The following is a 25,766-nucleotide window of genomic DNA, read 5'->3' as shown; positions in this document are numbered from 1 at the left end:
GTGTGTCCCACAAGTTCCCCAGAACCTGTGGGCCACAACACGTACAGGTACACACCGAGGCAAGGGCACACTCACCCCAGAAGCCAGCACTCACATCCCCAGCACACAAGCTTGCTCCGCAGGAGGCCGCCTTGGAGGCCCCACCAGGCCCAGCCTGGTCCACCTAGCTCCTCACCTCCAGCTGGTCCCTTCTGATCTCAGCTGCTTCCCCCTGGAAGACGTAGATCTTTTTGTGCTGAACCAGTTGCAGTGGGGCCACTGGGCCCTCCAGAGCAATGGTCACCTGTAGGGTGGCATCTGTGTGCACTGGCCCTGCTTCCACAGAGAGGGATAGGGTGTCACGGGGGCTGAGGCTGCCATTGTGGCTGTAGAGAATGGCCCCATCCAGCAAATCCTGATGGGAGAAGCTGGTGGTTGGCTGGCCAGCCCGGAGCAGCTGCCCCCAGCGAGGGCCAGCTGTGACGTGATAATGGACCTCATCCCCACTGCGGATGTCCAGGTTGGTGTCCAGATGGAGCACTGCGGTATCGATGGTGCCCTGGCCTCCTTGAGGGACCACGAGGCTGGAGCCATTGGCCACACGGAGGTAGGGCGCGGAGGCCTGTACCTCGAGCATCGCGGTGGCCTGGTGCTGCCCATCGGACACCTGCAGCTGCAGCCAGCCGTGGTCAGCCCCTGAGTGCACAAACAGGACCTGCCTCTTCCTGAGGTCCTCCTGTGTAAAGCGGTAAATGGGCCGGCTTGGCTCATCCACAGCCACGATGCTGCCAAAGAGGAGGTCCTTGCGGGTCAGCACCAGCTGAGCATCAGTGAAGCCCGAGTCGGCATCGCTGAAGGCCACGTCGTCTGTCGTCAACAGCCGCTGTCCACCTCGGGCCACGTGAAAGACACGGCTGATGGTTTGCACAGGGGCGTGGTCATTCACAGGCTGGATGGCCACTCGGAAGACACCCCGAACCTCCTCCCAGGCCATGTCACCGCTGCCCTCGCCCTGGCGGGTGGCCACAAATGGGATATCATCTTCTGTGGTCTCGGAGTCATCATGCTGGTAGACCAGCCGGCCACGCAGCAGGTCTTCATTGGTGAAGGATGTTACCATGGTGGCCTGGTCCTGTGGCCCCCGCCAAGCCAACCTTCCATGGCGGGGTCGCTCCATGACCTCATAGAGGTAGCTGGCACTGTTGAGACTCTTGACAAAGAGGTGGTCAGCAGAGAGGACACCCTCACCACCCTCGGGCACGGAGAGGAGGACGTTGGTGAGCACCGGAGCATCTGGGTCACCACCGATGTGGATAGGGAAAGTATAGAGCGGGGAGAAGTGTGGAGGGGTCGTGACCCGGAAGCGGAAGGAGTCCTCGACTGCCTCTGAGGCCCGTGCTGTGGCCCCATAGGTCACCCGCCCAGCCTGCAGGTCATCCTGGCTGAAACTCTCACCATCTGCCAGCCTCCTGCCCTGTAGTTGAAGGTTGCCTTTCCTGGGGGCCTGCGTCACCTCGTAGTGGAAGGACCGGGGCCCCGGGCCTGCCTCCTCCACGGCAGCCTCCAGGTGGGCTGCGGTGAGGACCTCCTGCTGGGTGTTCTGGGTGTGCAGCGGCTCTAGCCGCACCATCCACACCGTGGCTCTCTGGATGCTCACTGGGAAGGACAGATTGCTCAGAGTCTCCTGGCCCACCTGCACCTCCAGGGCCAGGTTCTCCATGGTGTCCTCAGAGTGGTGCTGGGGATCGGTGCTCAGGTACCTCACCCGGCCCTGCTCCACGTCGCGCTGGTGGAACGCCTGTGTGGCCCACCACTCAGCGCCCTCCGCCCCGCCTGCCCCCTGCTTCTGCAGCTCCCCAAACTGCAGGGTGCCCGTGACTCGGAACAGCACACTCACATCCTGCCCCACAGCGTTGGTCTCCACCGACAGGTTGGCGGGCAAGATAGGGGTGGCAGAGCCCTGGGCCAGGCGCAGCCCCGTGCTGTGGCGGATCCGGATGGCTGGCCGGACAGCCACTACCTTCAGTGTGGCTGGGGGGCTAGCCTGCAGCCCATCACTGACACGGAATGTCAGGTCCTGTGCGGGGCCATCGCGGTGGACGTACACGATGCTACCGGCCTCTAGCTCCCGGCAGGAGAACTCCGTGGCCGGCTCCCCAAGCTGGTCTCGGTGCTCCACAGGGAGGCGGGTGGAAGCACCTAGGAGCTGGAAGGTGAGGCCCTCGCAGGCAGAGTCGGGGTCATAAGCCTGGAAAATCTCGGGCCCCAGAGGCTTCTGTGTGTGTTCCAGGATCATCATGAGATTCCCGTGCGGGAAGATGATTTGGGGTGGGTCATTGACAGGGTTGATCTGGATGGGCAGGAGGTAAGTTTGACCCCTCCGTAAGCAAGAGGGCACAGGTGCCCGAGCTGTCACTGACACCTCCAGCACCAGCTGGTCGGAGGTGTCCTCAGAGCCATCATGGACGAAGCGGGCCTTGCGGTTCACCACGTCCAGCAGAGTGAACATCTTCCGGGCCTGGGCACCGGGGATGTCCAGCTCCAGCTCGCCATGGCGTGCCCCTCGGCTCACACTGAACAGCACCTGGGATTTGCGGAGCTCAGCTTCAGTCAGGTCCAGTGTGGGCTGCACATGCCGCCACTCAAGCCAGGCCGTGCCACCCTCGGCCACCACAAGTGGGCTGATGGTCAGCAGTTGGGTAAAGTTGGCAAAGACAGGAGGCAGTCCGGGTTCGGGGATGCATGGCTCAGGCAGCTCCATGACTGGCCAAGCCTCAGGTGCCACGGTGGAGAAAGCCTCGTAGGGGCCATAGCCGTCCTCCTCGTACTCGTCTCCCTCTAGCCTGCAGCCGGCCGTCATGCCGCGAGTGAGCAGGGCTTCCCGGAGCCCCTGCCTCTGGCCATTGACGCTGAGGTCCTCCATGCAGCCCAGCAGGGAGGCGTTGGCAGCCCCCGGGGCCAGGCTCAGGCGGTGTTCCTGGAGGTGACGGGAGGCCTCTGTGTCCAGTCCCCCCAGGAGGAGACTGCCACGTGGCTCTAGGTAGCTGAGGACCCCACGGTTGGACGTACGTGTGGGGTACTGGTCCACAGAGATTTCCAGCCGGTGAGCATCCATGTGGATGCTCACCTCATGGGGCTGTCCGTCGGCCACAGGCACACTGTTGTGAAGCAGCACGGTGCCCTGGCCCTTCTCAACCACAGCCCGCAGGTGGCCCTCGAATATGTCTACATAGATGAAGTCCCCGGGCCGGCCCCCTGCCTGGAAGGCCAAGGGTGCCTGCCGGCTCTGGGTGGTGAGCGTAAACTCCAGCGTGCCTTCGTCCTGAGTGCTCCAGGCAGGGAAGGCAGCCAGTGAGTGGGGCCCAGAGAAGCCCAGGGCCACATCATCGCCAGCAGAGAACTCCTCAGCACAGCCGTCAGGAACATCAGGGGTCAGTGGCCTGAGAAGGCTACGGCCATTGAGGGTGGCCGCATGGAGGCAGCCCCTCAGGGGTCGGCTGGTTCCTCTCAGGTAAGGCAGGCTGAGGCTCCCACAGCCCCCCACAAAGAGCCCATAGGGGATCTCTAGGGGGGCTCCCTGGACTGGGGCGGAGGTGTTCAGAAGCCCATCGACAGAGAGCAGGGCCCAGCTGTCGGAAATGGTGAGCACCACAGTGTGGGGGGCTGAGTCGCTGAGCAGCATCTCCCCTGGTGTCTGCAGCCTCAGCTCCTCGTGGCCCAGAACGAGTCTGACCTGAGGAGAGACAGGGAGATCAGAACACCCTGAATCCACCACTTCCCCTACAAAAGCATAGTGTATCCCTCATACTTGGGGTTCCCTGAAAAAGCGGTCCTAGGACAAGGGCCCTTGTTGCCTTCTTGCCATTTCTTTACTCATCTCCAGAAAACTCAGCAAAAGGAACTCAGCCAGGTCTGGAGAGACTCAGGGACCCTGATGTGAATCTGATTCCTGCTCACAGGGGACTGTTGCAGAGCAAGATTTTCTCCCAAAGATTCAATTCATATATCTTTATTCTTCTTCCTCTTTCCTTGGGTGAGAGGTGCCAGAAGAATCACCATGGGTTCTAGAAAATTCTACCTCCAAAAAAATGAGCACCTGGAAATTGTCTGAAAGACTCCCTAAGAAAGGCAAAGTCACTGAAGGCAATCAGGGTGACTAAGGCAGCTGGGATCACTGTTCAGGGATGGGGACTCAATCAGTGTTTTGATAGTTTAGTAAAGAAAATCTCCCTGACTTGGGGGGACTCTGTGTATGTGGGGGTCTTCCATAACATCAACACCAGCACTGGCTGTATTGATACTTCCACAACCAGACAGTAGAATGGGTGGTGGTAGAGCATGGGACCTTGGGAGTCCCAGTATGGAGCACCCTCTACAGGGGTGGCCACCACCATCATTCCTGCAGGGCAGAACTGCATCAGCACCAGGCCATACCAGGCCCGAGTTCCACAGTGACACCTTGTGGCAGTGAGAAGCAATGGTGTCAGCAGACTGATCAGGCCACAGTCCTCTTCCCACTGGGGTGTGGAGCAGATGGATCTGCCAGATGTGGACTAAGGCCCTGGGTTCTCACACTCTTCATGATTAGAGGGAAGACTCAAGGGAGAGCCAGAAGATTCCTTGGTAATAAAGCTTGTGTTAAAGGATCAAGGGAAAAATGAGGAGGCTCAGTTGGCAATACTGGCCATTACCATCAATGGATGAACAATAGCCACGCAGGCTAACTAATGCAGTGCCAGGGAATGCCCAGTGGACAGTGGGAGCTCAGGAGAGGGGGCCTAGGTAAGGTAAGCACCAGGGGACTCTCTGGGCAAAGTGATGTGTTATGTGAGGTGTCCCCCAAAAGCACATGTGTGAGACAATGCAATTCACGGGAGAAATGATCGGGTTGTCAGAGTCTTAACCCAATCAGTGAATTAATCCCATGATTGGATTAACTGGGTGGTAGCTCGAGGCAGGTGGGGTGTGGCTGGAGGAGGTGGAACATTGGGGGCATGGCTTTGGGGTATATATTTTGTATCTGGCAAGTGGAGTCTCTCTTTCTGCCTTCTGATCATGAATGTGAACAGCTTCCTGCGCCACGCTCTTCCTCCATGATGCTTTGCCCCACCTTGAGCCCCGAGGAAAGAAGCTGTCGTCTGTGAACTAAGACCTTTGAAAACGTGAGCCCCCAAATAAACTTTTCTTCCCCTGCAATTGTTCTGGTCAGGTCTTTTAGTCACGGCAGCAAAAAAGCTAAATAAAACAGGCTGTTTGCATTGAGATGGGAAGGATCCCGGGCTCAGCAGGCCCAGAGAAGGGTGAACACACGGTAGAGGTGGTGTGGGAGCAAAGGCCTGCAGCCAGAAGTCGCTGATGGCCAGGGAATGGGAACCGGTTCAGGGTGCTCAGAGCTGAAGTCCAGCTAGGGACATGGTGAGGGGCCAGGCTGGAGGTGGCTGGGGGGCAGAGTCTTTTTATGAGGGAGTCACATTTTCTGGGCTGCTGCTACCCATTTGCAGTGCAGCACTTGAGACCCCAAGGTGAAAGTACTTGCATAAGGCCACGTGACCAGCTGGGCATCATTCTAAGCTTGAGAATCCTGTCCCTGGTCCCAGAGGAATGTCACTGACCTGTAGGCGTCCGGAGTAGAGTTGCAGCAGGAGGTGGTCAGCCTGGCCTGCTGCCAGGAGAAGAAGGGCTTCAGGCTGAGACGTGGAGAATTGCAGCTGTAGGTCTATGTTGGTCAGGGCAGTGGCCATGGGCACCTCCAGGTGGTTCTCACCGAAGAAGGAGGCTGGGTGAGAGAGGGAGCTGTGGTCAAGGCTCACACCTTACCTGGAGGAGGAGAGGTGCTGCAGAGATAGGCAGGTGGCTGCAGGGAGGGGGTCCTGGGCTGAGGTACCCTCCTGGTTCTCTGTGGCCCAGCCTGAGAGTATTGGCCAGCTCCGGAATCCTCTTGCTCCCAGCAGAAGGCACAGTTTCACCTTGTGTCCAGTCCAGGCCTTGGACATGAAGAAGGCCAGACCAGAAGTTTCCAGTAACCTAGATCCCTTTCTTAGAGGTGTAGGGCAGAAGGCCTCAGACAGCTCTGGTTCTCCTCCCCGGGGCCCCAGAGACTCTCGCCTCAGTGTGGAACCTCCCTGGTCCATAGGAAACCATCCCTGGCCTGAAAACCTTGTTTGGTGGTCACAGAGCCTTGAAATGGAGTGTCAGAAGAATCACTTCTAATCCAAGCTAATCCCTGCTAACATTCCTTCTCCTGGGTGCCCCCAGGGGCACCATACCAGCAAGGGTTCCTGGGCAATCCTTGTCACACCACGTCTACCTTCATGGTTGGCTGGGGCCATGCTGATGCCTGATGGTGGTTCTCAGACAGACAGCCCACCCACCCGGCTCTTCTCCTAGGCCATTCTTAACAGCTGCATTTTGGGGTGGGGGTAGTGGCTTGTTGGTCTGAGTCTGCCAAGGAGCAAAGGCTCGGAGGCCAGATGGAAACCACTTGCAGTGTCAGACCCAAAATTGGCCAAAACTTCCTCCATCCCCACTGCTATTGCTTCCTGCTGCAGAGCTGTTACCAGTCCCTGGTGAGCACTCAGATCCACCCCTATGTTTCCACCATGGCCAAGGAGTTTGGGATGACAACAGCTGAGATCCTCCTTCCTCAGGCCAATCTGGGGCCCGAGGCTGAAGACACGGTGTGGGAGGCCAAAGGGTCTGCTGAGCAGGCCAAAGAGGGCTCCCAAAACAGCAGAGCCTGTTTGGTCACTGCTTAGGGTTCCTCTTGTACCACACTGGGACACTTCCTTTTATTAGTTGCTATTTTCTTTAGGCAGTTTCCTAAAATTAGCCTCCCTTGATCTCCAACCTGCCACCACAATTTCTGGTCCATTCCTTTTGCAGTGATTAGAATAATTGTAACCTTGACTCCACCTGCAGATGTCCAGAGCTAGGGCGGGGTGGGGGGGGGCAGACAGGAGTGGGGGAAAGGAGGACTCAGCTCTGTTGGGCTCCCCTGAAACCCCGTGAATAAGCACAGGCTGATGGCCTTGATAGGGATAATCTGGCACCAGCCACACACGTGCTGGTCCCCAGCCAGCCTGAGCCAGCTGACATCTGCCTGAGGAAGTAGCATCAGCCACTGGAGGGGCCTGAGCCTTGTGTGCCCCGGGAGGGATGTGCAAGAAAGATATCGCTCTTTCCTAGGCTGGGCTGGAATCCCCTCCAGCACCTTCTCTTGCCAGCACTGCTAGTAACACTGGAACCTTGTCTGGGAGCTAACAGGATCAAGGAAGAATGATAAAGCATCCGGGCAGGTGCAGCTCAGTGGGCTCAGCAGGCCCAGAACACCTCAGGCCAGTAAGGGACAGACCAGGAAACTGGCAGGTGGTGAGTGCCTATAGGGGCACCTATAGGCAAGGCTATTGCTTCTGCTTCTTCTTGTACCAGGGATTGAACCCAGGGGCGCTTAACCACTGAGCCACATCCCCAGCCCTTTTTGTGTTTTACTTTGAGATAGGGCCTTGCTAACTTGCTGAGGCTGGCTTTGAACTCATGATCCTCCTGCTTCAGCCTCCCAAGCTGCTGGGATTACAGGCATGTGTCATCATGCCTGGCAGGTCATTGCTTCTTAAGAGCACAACACAGCATGCTAAACTGAGGGCAGCCGTGGCACAGAGGATGGGGCACGCAGCCCCCACAGGATGGAGCCACCATGGAGATGGGCTGGGGTGGCTCACAGCAGCTGGCAAGAGCCAAGTGCTAAAGTTTCAGGAATTTGGTGAGCCAGGTGATGTTGCCCACAGGGAGAATATTTATATCATGGAAAGAAGTAAACATGTCAAATCAAGACTCCCCCTCCCCTCTAGAAATCCTGTTGCAAAACATTGACCTGCTGGTCCCCCACAAGGAAGGGGGCGCCTCTCCCTCCCCTGGTGGGAGCCAGCCCACTCACACTCCCTTGCACTGAAGGTGTACGTAAACTGGTTGGGATGTGGTGGAAGCCAGGGCGCTGGGCCAGGCAGGAACTGAAGTACATGGCTGGCCCTAACCACTGAGCCACCTGCGGCCAGCCCCCTCCCACAGGAGACAGCAGCAGTCTGTTGGGCCAGAGTGGGAGGGCGGCAGGAAGCAGAGGTACTTTCCAGAGAGCTGGGGTGTGAATGGGCCTATTGAGGGGCTGGGCCCTGCTGTTTCCTGTGGGTACAGGCGAGGAGGGGCTCACACTGGCTGCCTTGTGCTCTGGAGTACGCAGGCCAGGCAGCCCCTTGTCCCGGCAGAGGCCTCGCTGGCCAGGGCTTTGGAAACTCTGACAGAGCCTCTCCCCCTACTTCTGTTCTTCTTCTGCCCCTCTTACCCTCTCTGATGGGCTACAGTTGCAAGAACCCAGAATCCCTGTCCTGGAGGTTGGGGAGCAGCTGAAGGGGGCTTTGAATGTAGAGGGGTGCAGGATAAAGAGGCCTCCAACTGAGCCAACTCCGGAAAACTTCCTGGAGGAGGTGAGGGTGCCACAGACGAAGAGAGGAAGGGGAAGAGACCATCTCTGAGGTGGGCAGTGAGGCCACGTGAGGGGCCAGTGGCAATACACAGGTCCTCCTTCAGTGGGGCAGAGGACGTTTCTGCCCCCTCATCCCCTAATGGCTCTAGAAGGTAGAGAAGCAGAAGGAAAAAGCAGCGTGAGCCACGACAGGTGTAGTGGTCAGATTAGGGCAGTGTAGTGGGGAGAGATGGGCGGTGACGAGGCATCAGCACAGCTGAGACCTGCCCTCCATTCTCTTGACCCCAAAGATTTATCAAAACACCAGCCCAGACTTGCAGCAGTTGGGTAGACTCTTCCATTCACTGGCAGGTCAGGTCTCAGTGGTACCACTCTGTGAAATGGACACTCCTTCCCGCCCCTTCTCACTTCTGACTCTGGGGACTGATCCTGGAGGTCCCTTCCAGGTCCAGGAGTCTGCTCTCCAGTATGGATGTGCAGAAGGTTAATGGTATAGACTGCCAGGGTCGTACCAAACCTTCAGCATAGAAGGAGCAGGATGCCCTGAGGACCTGAGGGACATGCAGAGGAGCAGGAGGACCGCCGTGGGCCTGGGCTTCCCTGTCTGGAGGAAGGTGCATAGGGAAGTATCCAGGGCTATGCAGATGTGTACTCGCGAGTATGTGCAAGTGGGTGGCTGACGGGGTGTGCTCTGAGTTTGCGTAAGGCTATGTGTTTGTGTGTGTGCGCGTGTGGGCCGGGAGCTAACAGGACAGAGCAGCGATTGTGCCCAGGCCTGTCCTGCCCCTTAGTGCTTGCCCGCTGCTGCTTGGCTGGGCCTGGCGGTGTGAAAGCAGCCGTGTGTTCCTGCAGGGCTCCTGCCCCTCCCGCTGGCGCTCATCCAAGAGGTCGGCCGAAGGTGGAGAAGCCCTCAGCTGCCCACCCTTCCTCCCAGAACAGGGCTCTGATGTGCAGGGCGCTGTTGCCTGGGCCCAGGGTGGGGCGGCTCTGTTCTTCTTGAGACCTGAGGGCATAGAAAAAGCCCTGTGTCCTTTCCTGCCAATCCCCTTCAGATGGGCAGATGAAGCCTGATTCAGGGTCCCCCAGCAAGCCACCATCTGGCAGGTCATGGGCTGTGTTGGCATCTCCTGGCTCCCTGGGGGCATCCCTGGGATGTGTGTGAATGGGGACCTGGTCCCTGCCCCCGGGGAGCCCTAAGCACGAGGCCTGCTTCTTATCATATGCCCGACCTTCTGCCTGTCAGTAGGTTCTTGGGACAAGGGGTCCTTGTGTGGGGAGCACCTCAGTGCATTAGGCTCCTGGCCTGGCAGGGCAAGGCCCCAGCCTTTCCTAACCTGAGGCTGCTGCAGAGCCTGCAGAGTTCTCAGGATGTCTGGGGACATGCCAGCTGCCTCTGTCCCTGTCTCTGTCTTGTCCTCTCTGCTATGCATGCCAGCCTGGACCTCTATTTTGCCCTGGTCCTTCCCTAGCTTGGTCTTTGGCTCCTCCTGCCCTAGGACAGTCTGGGGAATCAGGCCTGGGGCCTCCAGCCATCCCCACCCTGTACCCTCAATTCCTGGGAGTTGAGTCCCCCAATATCAAAGTTGTCTGCAGCCCAAGCCTGCGATAGACTGCACTTCCCAGACAGACACACGGAGGCTGCAGGGGAGAAGCACCTGACAGGGAGGCAGAAAGAGCTGCAGTTCCCGGCCTAGCCACCTGAGGCCTGCTTCCCAGGCTCCCTGGGGGCACCCCACTCCCTGGCAGCGGATCCCTCTGTGCCCTGCTCCCCGCCACATTCCCGCTTGCCTGGGGGCAGCCAGGCAGGCCCCACAGCCGGCATGCGTCATGGGCGGTGGCAGCATTCCTGGGTGTCTGCTGCTGCCTGACTTTATAAGGGAGTAAGTGGGAGCCCAGAGCCACTGGGCAGGACGGCCAGTGAGAAATGCCCAGAGCCCAGCTGAGGTGGGCCTGGAAACCCGGGCATGGGAGTGTTGGGGGGCACTGAGTGCTGCTCTAAGGGAGAGGTGGCTGGGAAGGGGGTGCGTATTCATCATTCATTCATTCACAAACGCTAGAAGGCAGGGATGCGAGAGCCAACCTGGAGACAGTGAGCCTGAGAGAGAGACTGAAACTTAGAATAAGAAGCCCAGCGTGGTCGCGCACACCTGTAATCCCAGGAGCCAGAGAGGCTGAGGCGGGAGGATCGTGAGTTCAAAGCCAGCCTCAGCAACTTAGCAAGGCCCTAAACAAGTCAGTGAGACCCAATCTCAAAAGAAAAAATAAAAGGGTTGGGATGTGGCTCAGTGGTTAAGTGCCCCTGGGTACAATTTCTAGTATCAAAGGATAAAAAAAAAAAAAGAAATGAAATGAAGATGCTCTCCTCCACAGAGTAAACCCAGGGATTCAGACCAAGGCAGAGGCAAGAGATAGAGGACAGAGAAGGTAGGATGTTGGCAGAGGCCCTACCTCCCTGGACAGGAGGGAGGAGGGGGCCAGCGGGGGAGGGAGAAGTCCCGCCTGGGTGGAGCTGGACTTCTCCACCATAGCCCCTTGGGGTTTGGCACCAGGGGTGGCAGGTCTGGGAGAGGCTGGAGTCTGAGGTAGCCTGAGGGGCTCATGGTGTGCAGTGCGTGGGAGGGCAAGGCAGGGATGAAGTCCTCTCTGTCTCCCCTCAAGGATGGGTGTGTTGGGGGTGGCCCACCTGGAGGCTGAATGCTGGCCTTGTGTGAGAGAGCAGGAGTGGGCCTGGTGCCCCGCTCCAGCAGCCAGGCCCTCTTTGAGGTCACCCAGCCCTCTAGACCATGGGCCAGATTCCTTCCCTTGGAGCTACAAGGGACACCCTCACTCTCTCTCTCTTTTTTTTTTTCAGTACTAGGAATTAAACCCAGGGTTGCTCTACCACCTGGGCCATCAAAGGGCTCCATCCCCAGCCTTTTTTTGTTTTGAGTTAGGGGTTGCCCAGACTACTTGGGATCCTCCTGCCTCAGCCTCCTGGCTGAGATTATAGGCATGTGCCACCACACCACCCAGGTTGACGGGATCAGCTCTTCTTAACACCAGTGTTCGGCCCTGAGGCCAGGGACACTTACAGGAGGTGGGGTGGGGTGGACAGGTCTCTGATTTGCAGGCAGAGCCTGTGGGGCTACTGCTCTGGGCTGGTTCTCCCATCTCCAAGGAAGGACAGCAAAGGGATGTGCGGAGGGCACGGAGCCTGCATGGCCGTGTGGGTGGTGTGTGGGTGTGCCTGGGTCAGCAGCCACAGGCAATGAGGAGGTGAGTGGGTGGTAAGGATGGGAACCCTGGGTCCACACTCTGGTCCACTGTGAACTTTGGACACTGGACAGGACTGGAGGGCCCCTTCCCTGCCTTGTGTCTGCCTCCTGTCTGGGCTCCCATCATGAGGGAGACACTGCCTCTTGGACCTGCTCAGGTGCCAGCCTCTCCGGAACCTCCTCCCCAGCAAACCCTCCATTATCACCCCCACAAGGCTTGGCTGTCCCAAACTTGAGTTATTACCCTCCCCCCAACCCTGCTACTCTGAAGGTGCCATGGGATTTACAGGGGGCAGACTTCAGGTCAGACCCAAGGGACAACATAGCCTGCCCAGGGATGACATGACAGTGGGGTCACCAGAGCCAAGGCTAGATGGCTCATTGCTGGCCGGGATTGCTGTCTGGGAGCTGCAGACCCCACACCTGCAGCCCACACAGCAGTCATGGGTTTTTAGCCATTCTAAATCCCTGATTCCAGATGGTTCTATAACCAGCAGCCACTGCTCCTCTGCTGGCTCAAGATTTGCCTCCAGACAGTGGGAGATTAGTTCAAAATCATATGGAACTTAACATGGCAGCCATCCCTCTCAGGTGACAAGACCTCATCCCGGTGGAGAGCTGAATGCCAGGCTCCACAGGGCTCAGGGTGGACGGCCTCCACAAATAGGCACTGCGGAGACCTCTGCTGGGGTCAGGGTGGCTCCCTCCCACTCCACCCCAGAACTCTTGAGTCACGAGACTCTCACCCCAGGCACTTGACCTTCTCCTTTCGTTGCCTTTCCGGTCCCTTTCAAAGGAGGCCAGGGCAGGAAAGTGATTTCCCTGGCTCTTGCTTCAGTTCTGGCCCCCTGGGCGCTGGCCTCAGCTACAGGTCCTCTAACCAAGTGCCATGAGTCACCATGCAGAGGGGCATATATTAGGGCATATTTCCAAATTAGGGCCCTCCTCTGGAAGATGAGTGCCCCCGGACAGACAGCAGGGGATGGGTGGGGTGGTGGATGCTGAGCTTGGTCCATGGAGGCCTACAGGGGCAGACTGGTGTTCTGGGCTCCCAGCCATGTGTCCCAACCCTGGGGCCATGTGGGGCACAGAGGAAGTGGGAGGGAAAATGAGAGGTTTTGAGGGAAGCAGCAGCCCAGAGTCCAGCCCAGGCTGGAGGGGTGGGAGGGGAGGAAGGGCTTCAATGGCGTCTTTGTGAAGCACTACTGCTCCCCAGGCCCGGGCCCAGAGGGTGGGGCTGCTGTGGTGGGGAGCCATTCCAGGAGGCTTTTCCCTGCCTTATAATTTTCCTCCTTGTTCGGGGAGATGGGTGGATCTCCTGGCTCTTTTCCACATCCCCAGTCCCTGGCTTTCCAGGACCTAGGGGACGGGGGGGGGGGGGGGGGGGGGCGGGGGGGGGCTCTCATCTCAGTGGCCCCTCTTGCTGGAAAGAGAAAGAGGAGGAAGTCACCTGGCGTGGGGCCACCCAGCTCCTCCGGCTCCCATTCTACAGGCGAGGAAGCTGAGGCTCAGAGAGGACACTCCCTCAGGCTCGGCCTCAGGGGAGCAGAGGTGGAGCTGGGTGTGGCCGGGGCTGGGTGCTGGGGGTGTCGACAGGGTGTGTGTGTGCAACATCCCCGGCACAAAAATCGGGCTGTGGATCGGAAGTGGAACATCTGCCCTGGCTGCAGTGGAGGAGGGTGTGAGAGCTGGCCCGTGGCCTGCGCCTTTGGAGACACACTTTTTCCCTTCTTGCCCCCCTGAGGCTCCCTGTGTCAGGGAGGGGTGGGGGTGGGCGGGGCAGGAAAGCATCTGCTGGGCCGCCAGCCCAGCCTCTTCTGGAGGGGTTGTGAGGTCTGGCTCTGGGGATGCCAGAAGAGGAAGGGACCTGCCTCGGGGGCTGGTGGGAGGTGGCCAGGTCCAGAAGACTGTTAGTGCCAGCCCTGCCCACTGGGGGGCTTGAAGGTCAGGAAGGGGTCAGGAGGGCAGGGGGTCTGGATTGTACCCTGGGCAGGATTCAGAGCAGGGAACCTACTGTTCTTCTCCCAGTCTCTCCTTGGCTCGGCAGCCACGGGGCAAGAAGGTCCTAAGGACAAGGCTGTGGGGACGTGGCTGGGCTCCCCTGCCTGGCAGGCTACCTTGGAGAGTGTGAGTGTGTGAGCTGGGGCAGGAAACAATGGTCCTCGATCTGGATAGTGGCTTGGATCTGAAGCCCGGTGGCCATGCGCCTTGGAAAAGCCATGGCCATCTCATCCTTAGTTCCCCATGTGACACACAGTGAAGATGAGCAGAATGACCCAGAAAAAAGTCCCTTGTCCAGAGCAGATGCCAGGTCAGAGGCCTCCCCCATGTCATTCAGAGACACGCGCCTCATGCTTTCTCTGGCCTCAGTTTTCCCATCCATGAAAGGGGCCTAAGAGGGGAGAATGATATATGCCTGGATCCCAGGGTCAGTGCCTGGCAGAAAGCTGTGGTCACCTCAGTGGGTACAGCAGAACCACCTCTAGTATAAATGGCCATAAGCCTAGCCAGGATGGAAGCTGCTGCTTTTTTTTTTTTGGTGCAGGGAATCCACCCCAGGGCCTTGCTTACATTACACTAAGCATGCACACTTTTCCTTTTTTCTTTAGTTGTAGGTGGACACAGTACCTTTATTTATTTTTATGTGGTGCTGAGGATCGACCCCAGTGTTTCTCATGTGCCAGGCAAATGCTCTACCACTGAGCCCCAACCTTGGCCCAAGCACGCACTCGTCCACTGCGCTGTACCCCCACGGGCTAGAAGCTCCTAAGGACAGACCTAGGGCCCATGTCCCCTGACAAGCTACCTGCACATCATGAGACCCACGGACACGGGCTGCAGGGGGAACATTAGCATCTGGGGAACTAAAGGGATCAAATGGAGGTGGCATTTGGCCCCATTAGAGGGGTTCCATCAGGCAGAGCTCCCCACACAGACAGGCATGCAGCAAGCTCCAGGCACTGCCAGTAGGAGGCTGTGGCCCTCCAGAGGTCCCCATGCTGAGGTCTCACCTCCTGGGCAGGATCCCTCCAGCTGGCACTGTCAGCCCCGCGGCCCCCAGGGGCCAGGCTCACGGCTCCCACTCTCTCTCACCCACCTTTTCTCCTCCAACCTCAGACATGGCCTCTTAGCTGATGTGCCCACAGGACATCTAAGACCACCCACCATAAGCTGGCCTCAGAGTCACCTCTCCCCAACCTGCTCTCCAGTCAGTGAAGGTCTATCCAGCAGCCACTGCTGGGCAGAAACCTGAGTCACCCTAGACCCTCTTCTTCCTCCCTCTCCAAAGGTGACGAATACCCAGACTCTCAATCCTGCTTCTAAACTCTCTCTTAAGTTTGTCTCCTTCTCCTCTGTGCCATCCCTGTCTGGTTCAAGGACCTTCCTGTCCCTCTAGCAGCAGCCACAGCTCACCTGAACTGGGTCCCTGCATCCTCCTTCCTTGCCTGGGCGCCTTCCAAGCCTCCCTCCCCCAGGGCCAGGCCTCCAGACCCCAGCACAACTGGAGCCCAGGGATGGCCTTGCCACTGCCAGCCAGGCTTTCCTGTCACCTCCCCTGGACACTCGACACCAGCTTTACTGGACCTTGGGCTTTCTCATGGACACCTAGCAGGTCCCCATTCCCTGCCTGGGCTGGACCGGGCCTTCCCTGTCCTGCCCCGTACCCCAAAGCTCTTCTGCCCCTTTGTTCCTGCAGGAACCAGTCCATCCACCCCCAACCCAAGGCACCTTCTCTTCAACTGGGGTTCAAAGACGCTCAGCTAGGACTTGGGGATCTGCGGTACTGCCACCTCTCTGTGAACACTGTGAGTCTTGGGGACAGTGAAAGAAGATGGAAAGGGAGGAGGGAGGGCTGCTGCAGGGCGCCAGTGGCGGCCACATCCCCGCCTGGCCCCCTGGGAGCCCACCCCAGCTCTCTGCCACCTGGCCGCACCCCTGCTTTCCAGCCCTCCAGGGCCCCTGTGCTCAAAGGCCAGAGAGGGTGGGGACTGCCCCGGCAGGGAGTGCTTTTCTGGGCCTGTGGTGACCGAGTCTGGTGCTTGTTTTTTAAGAAAATGGACTCAGAGCCCCTATTTATAGCTGGGGGCCATAGCCACAGACGGAGGGACTGGTTTGAGGCCATGCAGGCTCCTGCTCAGGCAGGGGCTGCGGGGCGGGGCCATTCCCAGGCCCCTGCCCACCCCTAGCCCCCAAGGAAGTGCCTGTGGGATCCTGAATTGGCTGGGACAGGATGTAGCCTGTGCTTTGGGGCTGGGGAGGAGACCCGAGGGAGGAGGATAGAAAATGTCTCTCAGGATTGGTCCCTGGGGCTCAGAGTCCCAAGTGGGCCTGGGTGGAGTGGGGTCTGTGATGTCTACTGAGGAGGCCGCCGAGGGCCGGGGTGCCAGCAGCAGAGGAAGCACCTCAGACTCCACCAGCGCTCCATGAAGGGGGACCCAGAGAAAAGGGACCAGAGATGGGAGAGCAGGGCTGGGGAGAGCGGCCTGCAGGCCAGATGACCCTGGGGCAGAGGGAAAGGGGAGGCTCAAGGAAGACAGAGGGGGGTTTCTGTTCCCTAGAGTCTCCTGTGCTCTAGGCACGGCAGGATCTCAGTTGGATCCAGGTGAGCAAGGAATCAGGCATCTCTGTGGCCTCTGCCCCACAGGCCAGACCGCAGCCCCTCCTGTCCCAGGGCCTGGGGACCCTCTGTTCTTAGTAGTTGCAGGTTGGAGGCCCTGCAGTGAACTTCGTCACCAGGATCCTTTATCATTGTTGTTGTTTGTGGTACTCGGGATGGAAGCCAGGGTCCTGCGCGTGCTAGGAAGTGCTGCACCACTGAGCCACATCCCCAGCCTCAAATGGATGGAAGGGACAGGGCAAAGCCAGGACTCTTGGGGACAGCTCTGGTCTCTGGCTTGCTGGGGAGGGAGTCCCCAGCCTGAGAGGTTACAAGCTGAGGCCACCACAGGCCTCACACCTGCTCCTGGCCTCTGCCGGACCCCTCTTGGCTGTGCTTCCTCAGGGCGGTGGGGTGACTCCAGCCTGGGGCATGTGTCTTGGAGCCAGAGCCACAACCAGTGACTCAGACAGTTAAAAAAGGAGCAGCTCTGAGCGGTGACTCAACTGTGAAGGGCCGGGTGGGTCTGCTGGGTACTGGACGGGGTGGTCTGGGTTTATTTTTGGCAGGGTGGGGCTGGGGCCAGCGGGTGGAAGATGGGAACCGGGGGTGGAGAGGAGCGGCTACGCTCTTCCCGGGAGAGCCCCAGGGCTCCGTGCCAACTTAGGAAAGTAATTTCCCAATGCCAGAGGCTGCCTCTCAGCCCCATTTCAGGACCTGCCTGCCCTGCTGTGTGACCCAGGATGAACAGTTTGCTTTCTCTGGACAGAAGCATAATTCCCCTACCCTATTCTCAATAGGCTTGAGCTCAGAAATTTAGAGCTGATCTGGAAGACTGAAGATCCCACTCAGAGGCCCAGAGAGGGACAGGAGTCTGCCCAAGGCCACACAGCAGGGCCAGGTATCTCAGTTTATCACAGGCTCAGATCCCTATAACAGTCTCCCTCATCCCAGGGCTGTCAGTACTTGGAGGAACAGGACCCCGCCTGATTATCCTTCCCTAGAAGGGCTCAGCTGGGCTCCAGATGCCTGGAGATGGAAACTTGGCCAAGGGAAGGCGCCTGGATTCTACTAGCACATATCCGGGGAGCTTGCTGGATTCTGCCCAGTGGCCAATGGAGAAAAGTTATCCCTTTGGGGGTAAAGGCAGATTGTCCACACAGATGGATCTCAATCTGGAGGCCTAGGCTCTGGCCAGCCCCTGATCCAGAAGGTCCCAGCAGTTGTCACTGCCTCAGGCTGCTTGCTCCACTCTAGCCACCTCTGGACACTCATTTCCCCTCACTTCCCCAGCTCCAATTTCACACAGAGGGACCTCAGGCATTACCAACACCCCAGAGAGGATCCTTCACCTCCTTCAGTCTGGATTTCTGCTCCTCATGATGTAGCCACCATTGTTTATCATGGGTGGTGGTTAACAGCTCCATGGTAGTTTTGGCAGTTGAGTCATCTCATGTCACTGGGCCCTGGCCAGAGTCTACATATACCAAGAGGGAGCCCCTAAGAGATTGGCAGAGAGCAAGGAAAAGATAGGCTTCCAGGCTGTCTGGCCCATAAGCAGACATTCACTCTCTTCTCCCCAGCCACCTGCTCTGCAGACCAGGTCTGAGTTCTACTTGGTCAGTGGCTCGACCCCATTGACCAGGTTCTTGCTGCCTCTAGCTCCTGTGTCCTGCCCAGGGGCTGTGGGCCTTTGGAAGTGGGCCCTGGAGGGCTTTGAGGGGCTGTCTCTGCTTCTCCTGCGGGTGGGGGAGGTTTGAGCTTGGCATGCCAGCCACGCAGATGCAGGGGCCCTACTTTTTGTAGGGTCCTGGGCTGGTAAGCAGCAGCTGGCTGATGCCATCGTGGAGAGCCACCTCCCCTCTGCCACTTGATCCCCCACAGACTCACCTCTTCTGAGCTCTTGCCTTGGAAACTTCCTAAAGGGCTCCTGATGAAGGCTCCCATACTGCTCTCTGCCCGACCCCAGGAAGAACACGGTAGTAACCCTAACAGTGACCTCAGGTGCAGACCCGGCTGGGTGTTTATTTCAGGTCAAGAATCTTGTTAAATCCTTAACACATGGAATTGCTAGGAGGTTTTCTGGTCATTTATTTATTTATTTATTTATTTATTTTTGTACCAGGGATTGAACCTAAGGGTGCTTAACCACTGAGCCACATCCTCAGCCCTTTCTTAAATTTAGAGACAGGGTCTCACTAAGTTACTGAGCCTGGCCTTGAACTTGCAATGGAGAGCCAGCCAGCCGTGGGGATTATAGGCGTGTGCACCGTGCCTGGCTTATTTCCACTTTAGAGAGGAGAAAACGGAGAGGCTTGGAGGGGCCAAGTCACTTGCCCAAGGTCACACATAGAGTAGTAGGGCTGGAATGCAATCCCCAGCTCTCTCACACCATGTTAGCAACTGTTCCTGCTCACCCCGCCCCCCATGTAGTCCCCAGGGAGCTGAGGACTCAGAAGGGGAAGAGGGGAGTCAGGACAGGAGACTCCCAAAAAGGGTAAAGGGTGATTTGTTCCTTCCCTGATCTGGGTGGGAAGTGTGTGTGTGTGTGTGTGTGTGTGTGTGTGTGTGTGTGTACCAGCGCCTGAGGCCTCCCTGGCTGGCCTCCAGCTACAGGACAGCCAGCCTGGCCCCAGCTGCTGTGCACAAGCAAAGGGGGCAGGGCGGGGCCGGTGTCGTGGGAATCAGCATCCTGGGCCCATTGATATTTATAGCTGCTCCCTCCTGAAATGTGGGCGGGAGAAGGGGTTGCTCTTAGGTGGGAACGGAAGTTGGTCTCCTCTTCCCAGTTCCCTTTAGGTCCCCAGAGAGTAGACCGGCCCAGGCCAGAGGCTCTGCCCTGTCTGTGGAGCCAAAGGCTGTGTGTCCTGAGTTGGGGGTTTCCCCCAGGGCTGCTGGCTCAGGGGCTGGACAAGCTCCTTACCAGAGCTTGCTGAATAGCGCCGTGTGTCTGAGTGTGTGTACACAGGCACATGCACACACATCTGCTAGGTGATGAAGGCCATGGACCAGGGGGCAGAGGGCCAGTGAGAGTGGGCAGGATCCCAGGAGAGAGGCAGAGTAGGCTGTGGGTCTCAGGACCATCTGTGGTTAGAAAAGTCTCCCAGAGGGTGTCCTGCTGGGCCGAGCCTTGGAGGGGAGGGGAGGGAAGGCCAGTTGCAAAGATCAGTGTGGACAGAGGTGGAGGGTGCAGGGAACAATGGATGGTTATCTGATGGCCTAGTTCATCAGCCATCCCTGGGACACAGGATAACCTTGAACATGGAAGCTGATACCCTGGGGGGAAGAGAAGGGCACAGCCCCACAGGCATTCCCCGCTGGGGGCTCAGGATGTTACAGGCTTCCAGGAAGAACAGGAGTGGGAAGTTGGGGCAGGAGAGACCCAGAGCTCCCAGGCCTGGCTGCCAGGAAGCTGGGGTCCTGGCCTGCACCCCGCCTGCCTTCAGGTTCCCCAGATAGTGAAGGACATCTTCCAGGGAACCTTGGTATCAGTCTGATTTGGGAGTCTTTGAAAGCCAGGAAGTTTTCAAAGATTTTTTTTCTTTTTCTTTTTAAAGTCACAGGTCCCTCTGTCAAGACCACATCTTACACAAAAACCCAATCTACAAACTTACGTTCAGGGAGCTGCTAGGCATGAATTGGGGAGGGACAGGGCCCTGTGTTCCCGGGCTCTGCTGCCTCCAGCTGGACTCAGGTGTAAGAGGCCATTGTTGGAAAGCCTCCGGGCCCTCTGTGGGCCCAGCCCCGAGCTCACAGTGTGATGGAGAGCCCCGAGAGAAAGCAGAGGGGACGTCCACCCCAGGGAAGCTTCTGGTCCTGTGGGCGAGGCTGCCACCCAAGTCAGGGAATAGGGACAAAGGTCAGGGAGGCCTACAGGAGGCGCTGTGTGACTCTGGTCCGGCAGCTTCCCTGCCCTGAGCTTCGAATTCCCGCTAAACCACAGCAGGGGGTGAGCTGGTCTGGGGTGGGGGTTCTGCAGTAGAGTCCAGGGAGGGAGGCAGTCTCGCTGACGCACCAGGACAACTGACTGACCAACCATTAAGCCACCAGAGAGACAGCCACGCTGAAACGTTTAAGCATGAGGCATGGCTGGTGGCCTGGCTAACGCACACCAGAACTGGCAGGCCTGGGAGCCGACGGGCGTGGGTAGGCATGGAACAGGAGGAAGCAATGGTCAACAAGACAGGCACTGCCCCTGGCCAGATCCACCCAGGCCACTGTGACAGCAGCCTCAGGGGTAACACCTTACATCTGAGACAGAGGTGGCTTCATCAGCTGCCCTAGCTAAGATGTGGGGGGCTTTTTGAAGGGGATTTGCTTCTGCTCTGAAAAGGTAGAGGGTTTAGAGAGGTGGGGAACAACTGCTGGAGGAGCTGTCTCTCCCTGCTGGAGGGCCTGAGCCCTCTGTGGGGTGTGGCCACTGGGCAGGATCCAGGAAGGCCCGCTGTTGTTGGGGTGGGTAAGGACGCCATGGTTGTGTGTCCAGGGAGTGACCTGTGGGGCTGTTTCCCGACCGGCAGTGCTGCTGTAACATGGCCAGGGCCCACCAAGAGGTGTCTGGAGGTCAGAGCTCAGGGATAAGATGGCTCCCTCCTTTGCCCTGCTTGGAAGTAAGGGGCCTCCCGAGAAGCAGAGAACTAGGAACTCCTACCCCAAAGAGAGTTCAAGCACAGAGCTGTTCATTTTAATTTAATTCATTCCAAAATTATTCACACCAATTCAGGAATGATGGTAATACAGTTAGTGTGAAACCCATTCTCTGCCTGTACCTGGAGAAAGTCTTAACTCTAGAAGGTTCTATAGAACTGGACCCATGCCAGGTCAGAGGGTATGTTGGAGGCAAGAAGGGAGCTGATGGTGCCAAGATTTGGGGGGGGAGGTGGTGAGGGAGCAGGCCCAGGCCCTGGATCACCCCCCTGTCCACCTGCTCAGCACAACGCCCTTTGACCCCACCCTGGCTCACTTCTCCCCAAGGTGCTGCCCAGGCCAGGTCTGGGAGGTAGGGACCCCTGAGACGGGCTCCTGGTGTCAGCCCCTTTGTCTGGGTTGGTCTGCAAGGCTGTGCCCATGGTCCATGCGTCTCTGCGTCCTCTTCTGTGCACCCACATCTGTGAGCGCCAGTGAGAGTGGACGTCAGGGCTATTTCCAACTCCCCCTCCCCTGCCTACCCTCTCGGGCAGCACGCCCAGTTCCCAGAGGCAGCCTATACACTTCCTCTGCGAGCTGCACACGCTCCCGCCAGCCACAGGACCCACCTGGCGCGGCCCACCCTCCCCAGCCGCTCCCACCCGGAGCAGCAGCACTGAAAGGCCCTTCTTATCCTGCCTGGGCTGGTGGGTGCGGGAGGGGGCTCAGTTACACTTGGTTCAGGGACAGCTTTTCTAGAGTCCAAGTGGGCTGGGACAAGGCTCTGGCCCCTCTCTGCAGCACCCCTCAGTTCAGAGTTCCTATCCAGGTAACAAAACCCTGCAGGTCAGGCGCTGCATGGGGGTCCCACCTCAGTCCCTCACTCTCTGTCTTTCAGAGTCAAGCCAGGCCAGGGCAAAGAAGAGGTACAGGAGCCATCGTCCCTGTATGCTCTGCGCTCCTTCTGACCTCCTAGGTTTTTTTTTTTTTTTTTTTTCATACGGACAGAAATGCCATCTCTAGGGCTGGGGTTGTGGCTCAGTGGAAGAGCTCTTGTCTAGCACGTGTGAGGCCCTGGGTTCAATCCTCAGCACCACATAAAAATAAACAAAATAAAGGTATTGTGTCCAACTACTTCTTAAAAAAAAAATCAATGCCATCTCCTTTCTTGTGTGCCTGTCCTCTAGGCACTGGCTCACACCCCCTCTCTCCCAGGGCCTGCTCCTCTGCTCAGGGCCTCCACAGGGCCTGGAAGGAGCTGGAGGCACATTTTTCATCCATAGGTCATAATGACGCAGGGCTGGGAGCTCTTCTTGGGACTTAGAACACCTTGCTTACTCCCTGGGGCCTCGGTTTCCCAATTTGTACAGATAGTCCAAGAATGCCCGACTCCCAGGCTGCTGATGAGTGATGGGGAGTCTCCAGAACAGTGGAGAGGGAAGCCTTCCTCAGGTAGGGGCTGCCCCTATTGTAGGGAGCTGGGCCAGGCATGGTGATAGACAGGTTTGTTGGACAGGAGCTCTGCCTGGCACAGGGGCTGGGGGGACGAGGGGGGAGCAGTGCATGGTGGGGGTGGGGAATGGCAGGGGTGAGAATACCAGCTCTTTCACCCCCTCCCCATTTTCAAATCCTAAAGTCAGAGATCAGCTTAATGTTATAAAATTCCACAGGCACCTTGCTACTTTCCTGCCCTAAAGCCTTCATTGGCTTCCAATCGCCAACTGGGCATAGGCTATGGGCTTCATTTTGCCATTTACGGTTTCAATGCCCCAGCCCAATGGCTTTCCTTGGCCTGTGCTCAAAATATGCCTTCTGATCCCAACACCCCTCAGCTTATACCACCTCAGTTCTCTTGCTCAGGCAAGGAGTGCCTGGAATGCTGACTCCCTTCCCAGACTCCAGGGCTGGTTTCAGGGATCCCTGTCCCATCCCGATTTCCTCTGCTCCATACTTTTGATTTGGATCTTTGCATATACAACTAGGATTTTTCCTTTTTCTTTCTTTTTCTTTTTTTGTACTAAGGATTGAATCCAGGGGTGCTTTACCACTGAGCTACATCTCCAGCTGTTTTCATTTTTTCCATTTTGAGATAGGGTCTCACCAAGTTGCTCAGTGCCTTGCTAAGTTACTGAGGCTGGCCTTCAACTTGCAATCCTCCTGCCTCAACCTCCCAAACTGCCACCACGCCCAGCATGCTGTTTGAGTTTTAATCTGCTTTTCTGTCTCCTGAATAAGTCAAAGTACAGCCTTTCCTTTTCTGAGCACTCCTCACTGCCTGGCATGATGTGCATGTTGCTGGTGGTACTTGAGACTGCCCCTCAGCTGAAGTCCAAGGAGGTGGGGGTGTTGGGAATCTCTCCCTTGGGCATAGGATGGATGAGTTGACCTCCCCAGGCATCTTGGATGCCCCCTTCCCATGTCTCTGGAGACCCACCCTGAGATCTTAGGGGACAGGGAGCCCAGCAATTCAGCCCTGACTCACACCAGTACAGGGGGGTCCTTCCCTGACTCATTTCCCTTCTGAGCACCTCGTGATGCTCTCCTTTAGAACTGGCTTCCCCATCTGATGGGGAGAAGGGTGTGGCCTGGGCCCCTGGAAGGGAGGCTCAGGCCCCTCCTCTGCTCAAAGTTGCTCTTGGGATTGGTCCCAAAAGATGTAGGCTGAAGCACTGATTCATACATGGGTAGTAATGACCGATGGGCCCTGAGGCCACGGTTCTTATGGCATAACTAGACTATGCCTTCACTAAAGGAAGAATGCTGTAATGTTGAGATTCCTGGCATGGTGACAGGGGAGGCAGACAAGCACCTTTCAGAAGGCAAACTTTCATTCAGTCCCTGCTGGGGCATTAGTACTAGGGACAGGGAGGTGTGGCATGGGGGTGGCTGCCTGGATCTGTTTAAAGGACAAGCCTCTCCTGGGGCACAGGATACTTGGGGGCTCCAGCCTTGCCTCTAGGAGGCTGAAGGATGGGTGGTCCTGTCACTAACCAGGCCTCTCAGTAAGGAGAGAGGGAAAAGGAGCGGGAGACAAAGGCAGAAGGAAGAGGGGGAAGTGGCAGCAGAGGCCAGGGGCCCAAGAGACCACCTGGAGCCAGGCACAGTTGTACACACCTGTAATCCCAGTGGCTCAAGAGGCTGAGGCAGGAGGATTGTAAATTAAAAGCCAGCAGCAGTAATTTAGCAAGGCCCTAAGCAACTTAGTGAGAACCTGTCTCAAAATCAAAATTTAAAAAAGGTATGGGGGTGTAGCTCAGCGGTGAAACACCTGGGTTCAATCCCCAGAGCCAAAAAAAAAAAAAAAAAAAAAAGACCATCTGGGAACAATGGGAGAGGAAGGTGCAGGGGGCCAGAAACAACCAGGAGGTGATGGCTGAAGCATGGGGGGCGCCATACACAGGGTGAGGCAGGGTGGCTCCTTCTCCATTTCCCGCCACACAACAGTCCCATGGATGGCATATGGCACCTGTGGTTGGGGTGCCCACTTCTACTGTCACTGAGTGACAAAGTGCACCCAACATGGTCACCCCAAGCCTGCCGGGCACACAGAGCCTGGATGGCATTGAGGCAGGCTTAGACGATCCCAGAGGGTAGAGCCACGCCCTAGGCAATCTGACTCCAGGGCTCCTGGTCACCCAAGCTGGACAAATTCGGACAACCAGACAACCAGAGTCCCCCATAACCCAGATCAAGAGCTTTCTCTGGGGTTCCCCATGTCCACCCCAGGGTGAACCCTGGAGACCGCAGCCTGGAGCGGGGAAAGCTCAGACTGCCTTGACTCCTCATCTGGGGTCCTCTTCTGGCCCCTCTGGTCCCTTTTCCCTCTGAGGAGCCTCTCATAGCTCCAGCCAGAGGTCTCAGCCCCCCACTCACCTGCAGATGCCCGTCGGGCCAGCAGAGCCAGGGTCAGAACCAGGGCCAGGGCGGGGGCTGGAGGCGGGCTCCGCGGGCCGGAGCGCATCGCGGCGGGCTGGGCTGCAGGACTGGCGCGACGCGTAGCGGAGTCCGGAGTCCCGAGTCCCGAGTCCGCAGTCCCGACAGCAAAGCGGCGAGCGGAGAGGGCTCTGCGTCGGGGCTGGGCCGGGCTCGGCGCCCGCGGTACTTCACTCGGGGGGCGGGGCAGGCGCCGACCCGCGCTCGGGTTTCGGGAGGGCGGCAGGCGGGGGCTCCCTCGTCTGCCCCCACCCCCAACCTTCTTAAAGGGCCCGTGCTGAGCTCCTCCTTCCAGGGCAGGGTCGAGGGGACCCTTACTGCTCCCTCAGACCTAGGCTCCACCCGGATATTTGGGACAAAGTCCCAAAAGAGTCCGGACCTCCTAAACGCTGACCCCCAGGACCCCTGAAGACACCCTCTGGGAGTAGGTACAACCCGGGTCATCCCCCTCTCTTCTCTCCCTTCTGCCCTTGTAGGGTTGATGGGGTGTCTCCACAAACTCCAGGCTTAGGGTGGGGACAGAAGCCCACTATTCCAACAGGCCACCTTGACCGAGGCCTCCTTAGGACTCCCTTCCAGGAGGTTGCGCAGGGCTCTGATCACAGATCCTGCCACCTTGACCTTCTCTGTCTGTAAAGGAGAGATGTCTGCGCTTCCCCACAGGACGGGAGAATGCTCAATCTCATGGTATTATTTGTCTCAAAGAAACTTTGCCTGGTGGGTGAGGACCACCCATTTCCCCATAAAGGGGGAGGAAACTGGCTCAGGAGATGGTCTTACAAAGCCTCAGGTGGAGAGTAGGTCCCTGGCCATTTGGACCCAGGAACTCAGGCCACCCCACCTAAAAATCCTGGTGTTTTAATTTGCCGGGACTGCCTCCTGGAAATCTGGCCCTGGATTT

The 25,766-nt window shown here is 57.9% G+C and overlaps 1 protein-coding gene across 1 annotated transcript in view; it reads right to left on the bottom strand.

Annotated features, from left to right (window-relative positions):
• Positions 1-25,192, bottom strand: part of CSPG4 (chondroitin sulfate proteoglycan 4) — a 36,147-nt gene extending 10,955 nt beyond the window's left edge. Inside the window, exons 1-3 of the mRNA XM_081290066.1 lie at positions 24,806-25,192; positions 5,592-5,755; positions 176-3,712 (exon numbers count right to left, since the gene is read on the bottom strand). Coding sequence (XP_081146192.1) covers positions 176-3,712; positions 5,592-5,755; positions 24,806-24,893 — 3,789 coding nt within the window. The 5' untranslated portion in view covers positions 24,894-25,192. The remainder of the gene's footprint in view (positions 1-175; positions 3,713-5,591; positions 5,756-24,805) is intronic.
• Positions 25,193-25,766: the final 574 nt, after the last annotated feature.

The sequence above is a fragment of the Spermophilus citellus genome (assembly GCF_964194105.1).
Source record: "Spermophilus citellus genome assembly, chromosome: 4".
In the NCBI taxonomy this organism is placed as follows: Eukaryota; Metazoa; Chordata; class Mammalia; order Rodentia; family Sciuridae; genus Spermophilus; species Spermophilus citellus.
Note: the sequence above shows the minus strand (reverse complement) of the source record. Positions and strands in the feature narration are given on the sequence as shown.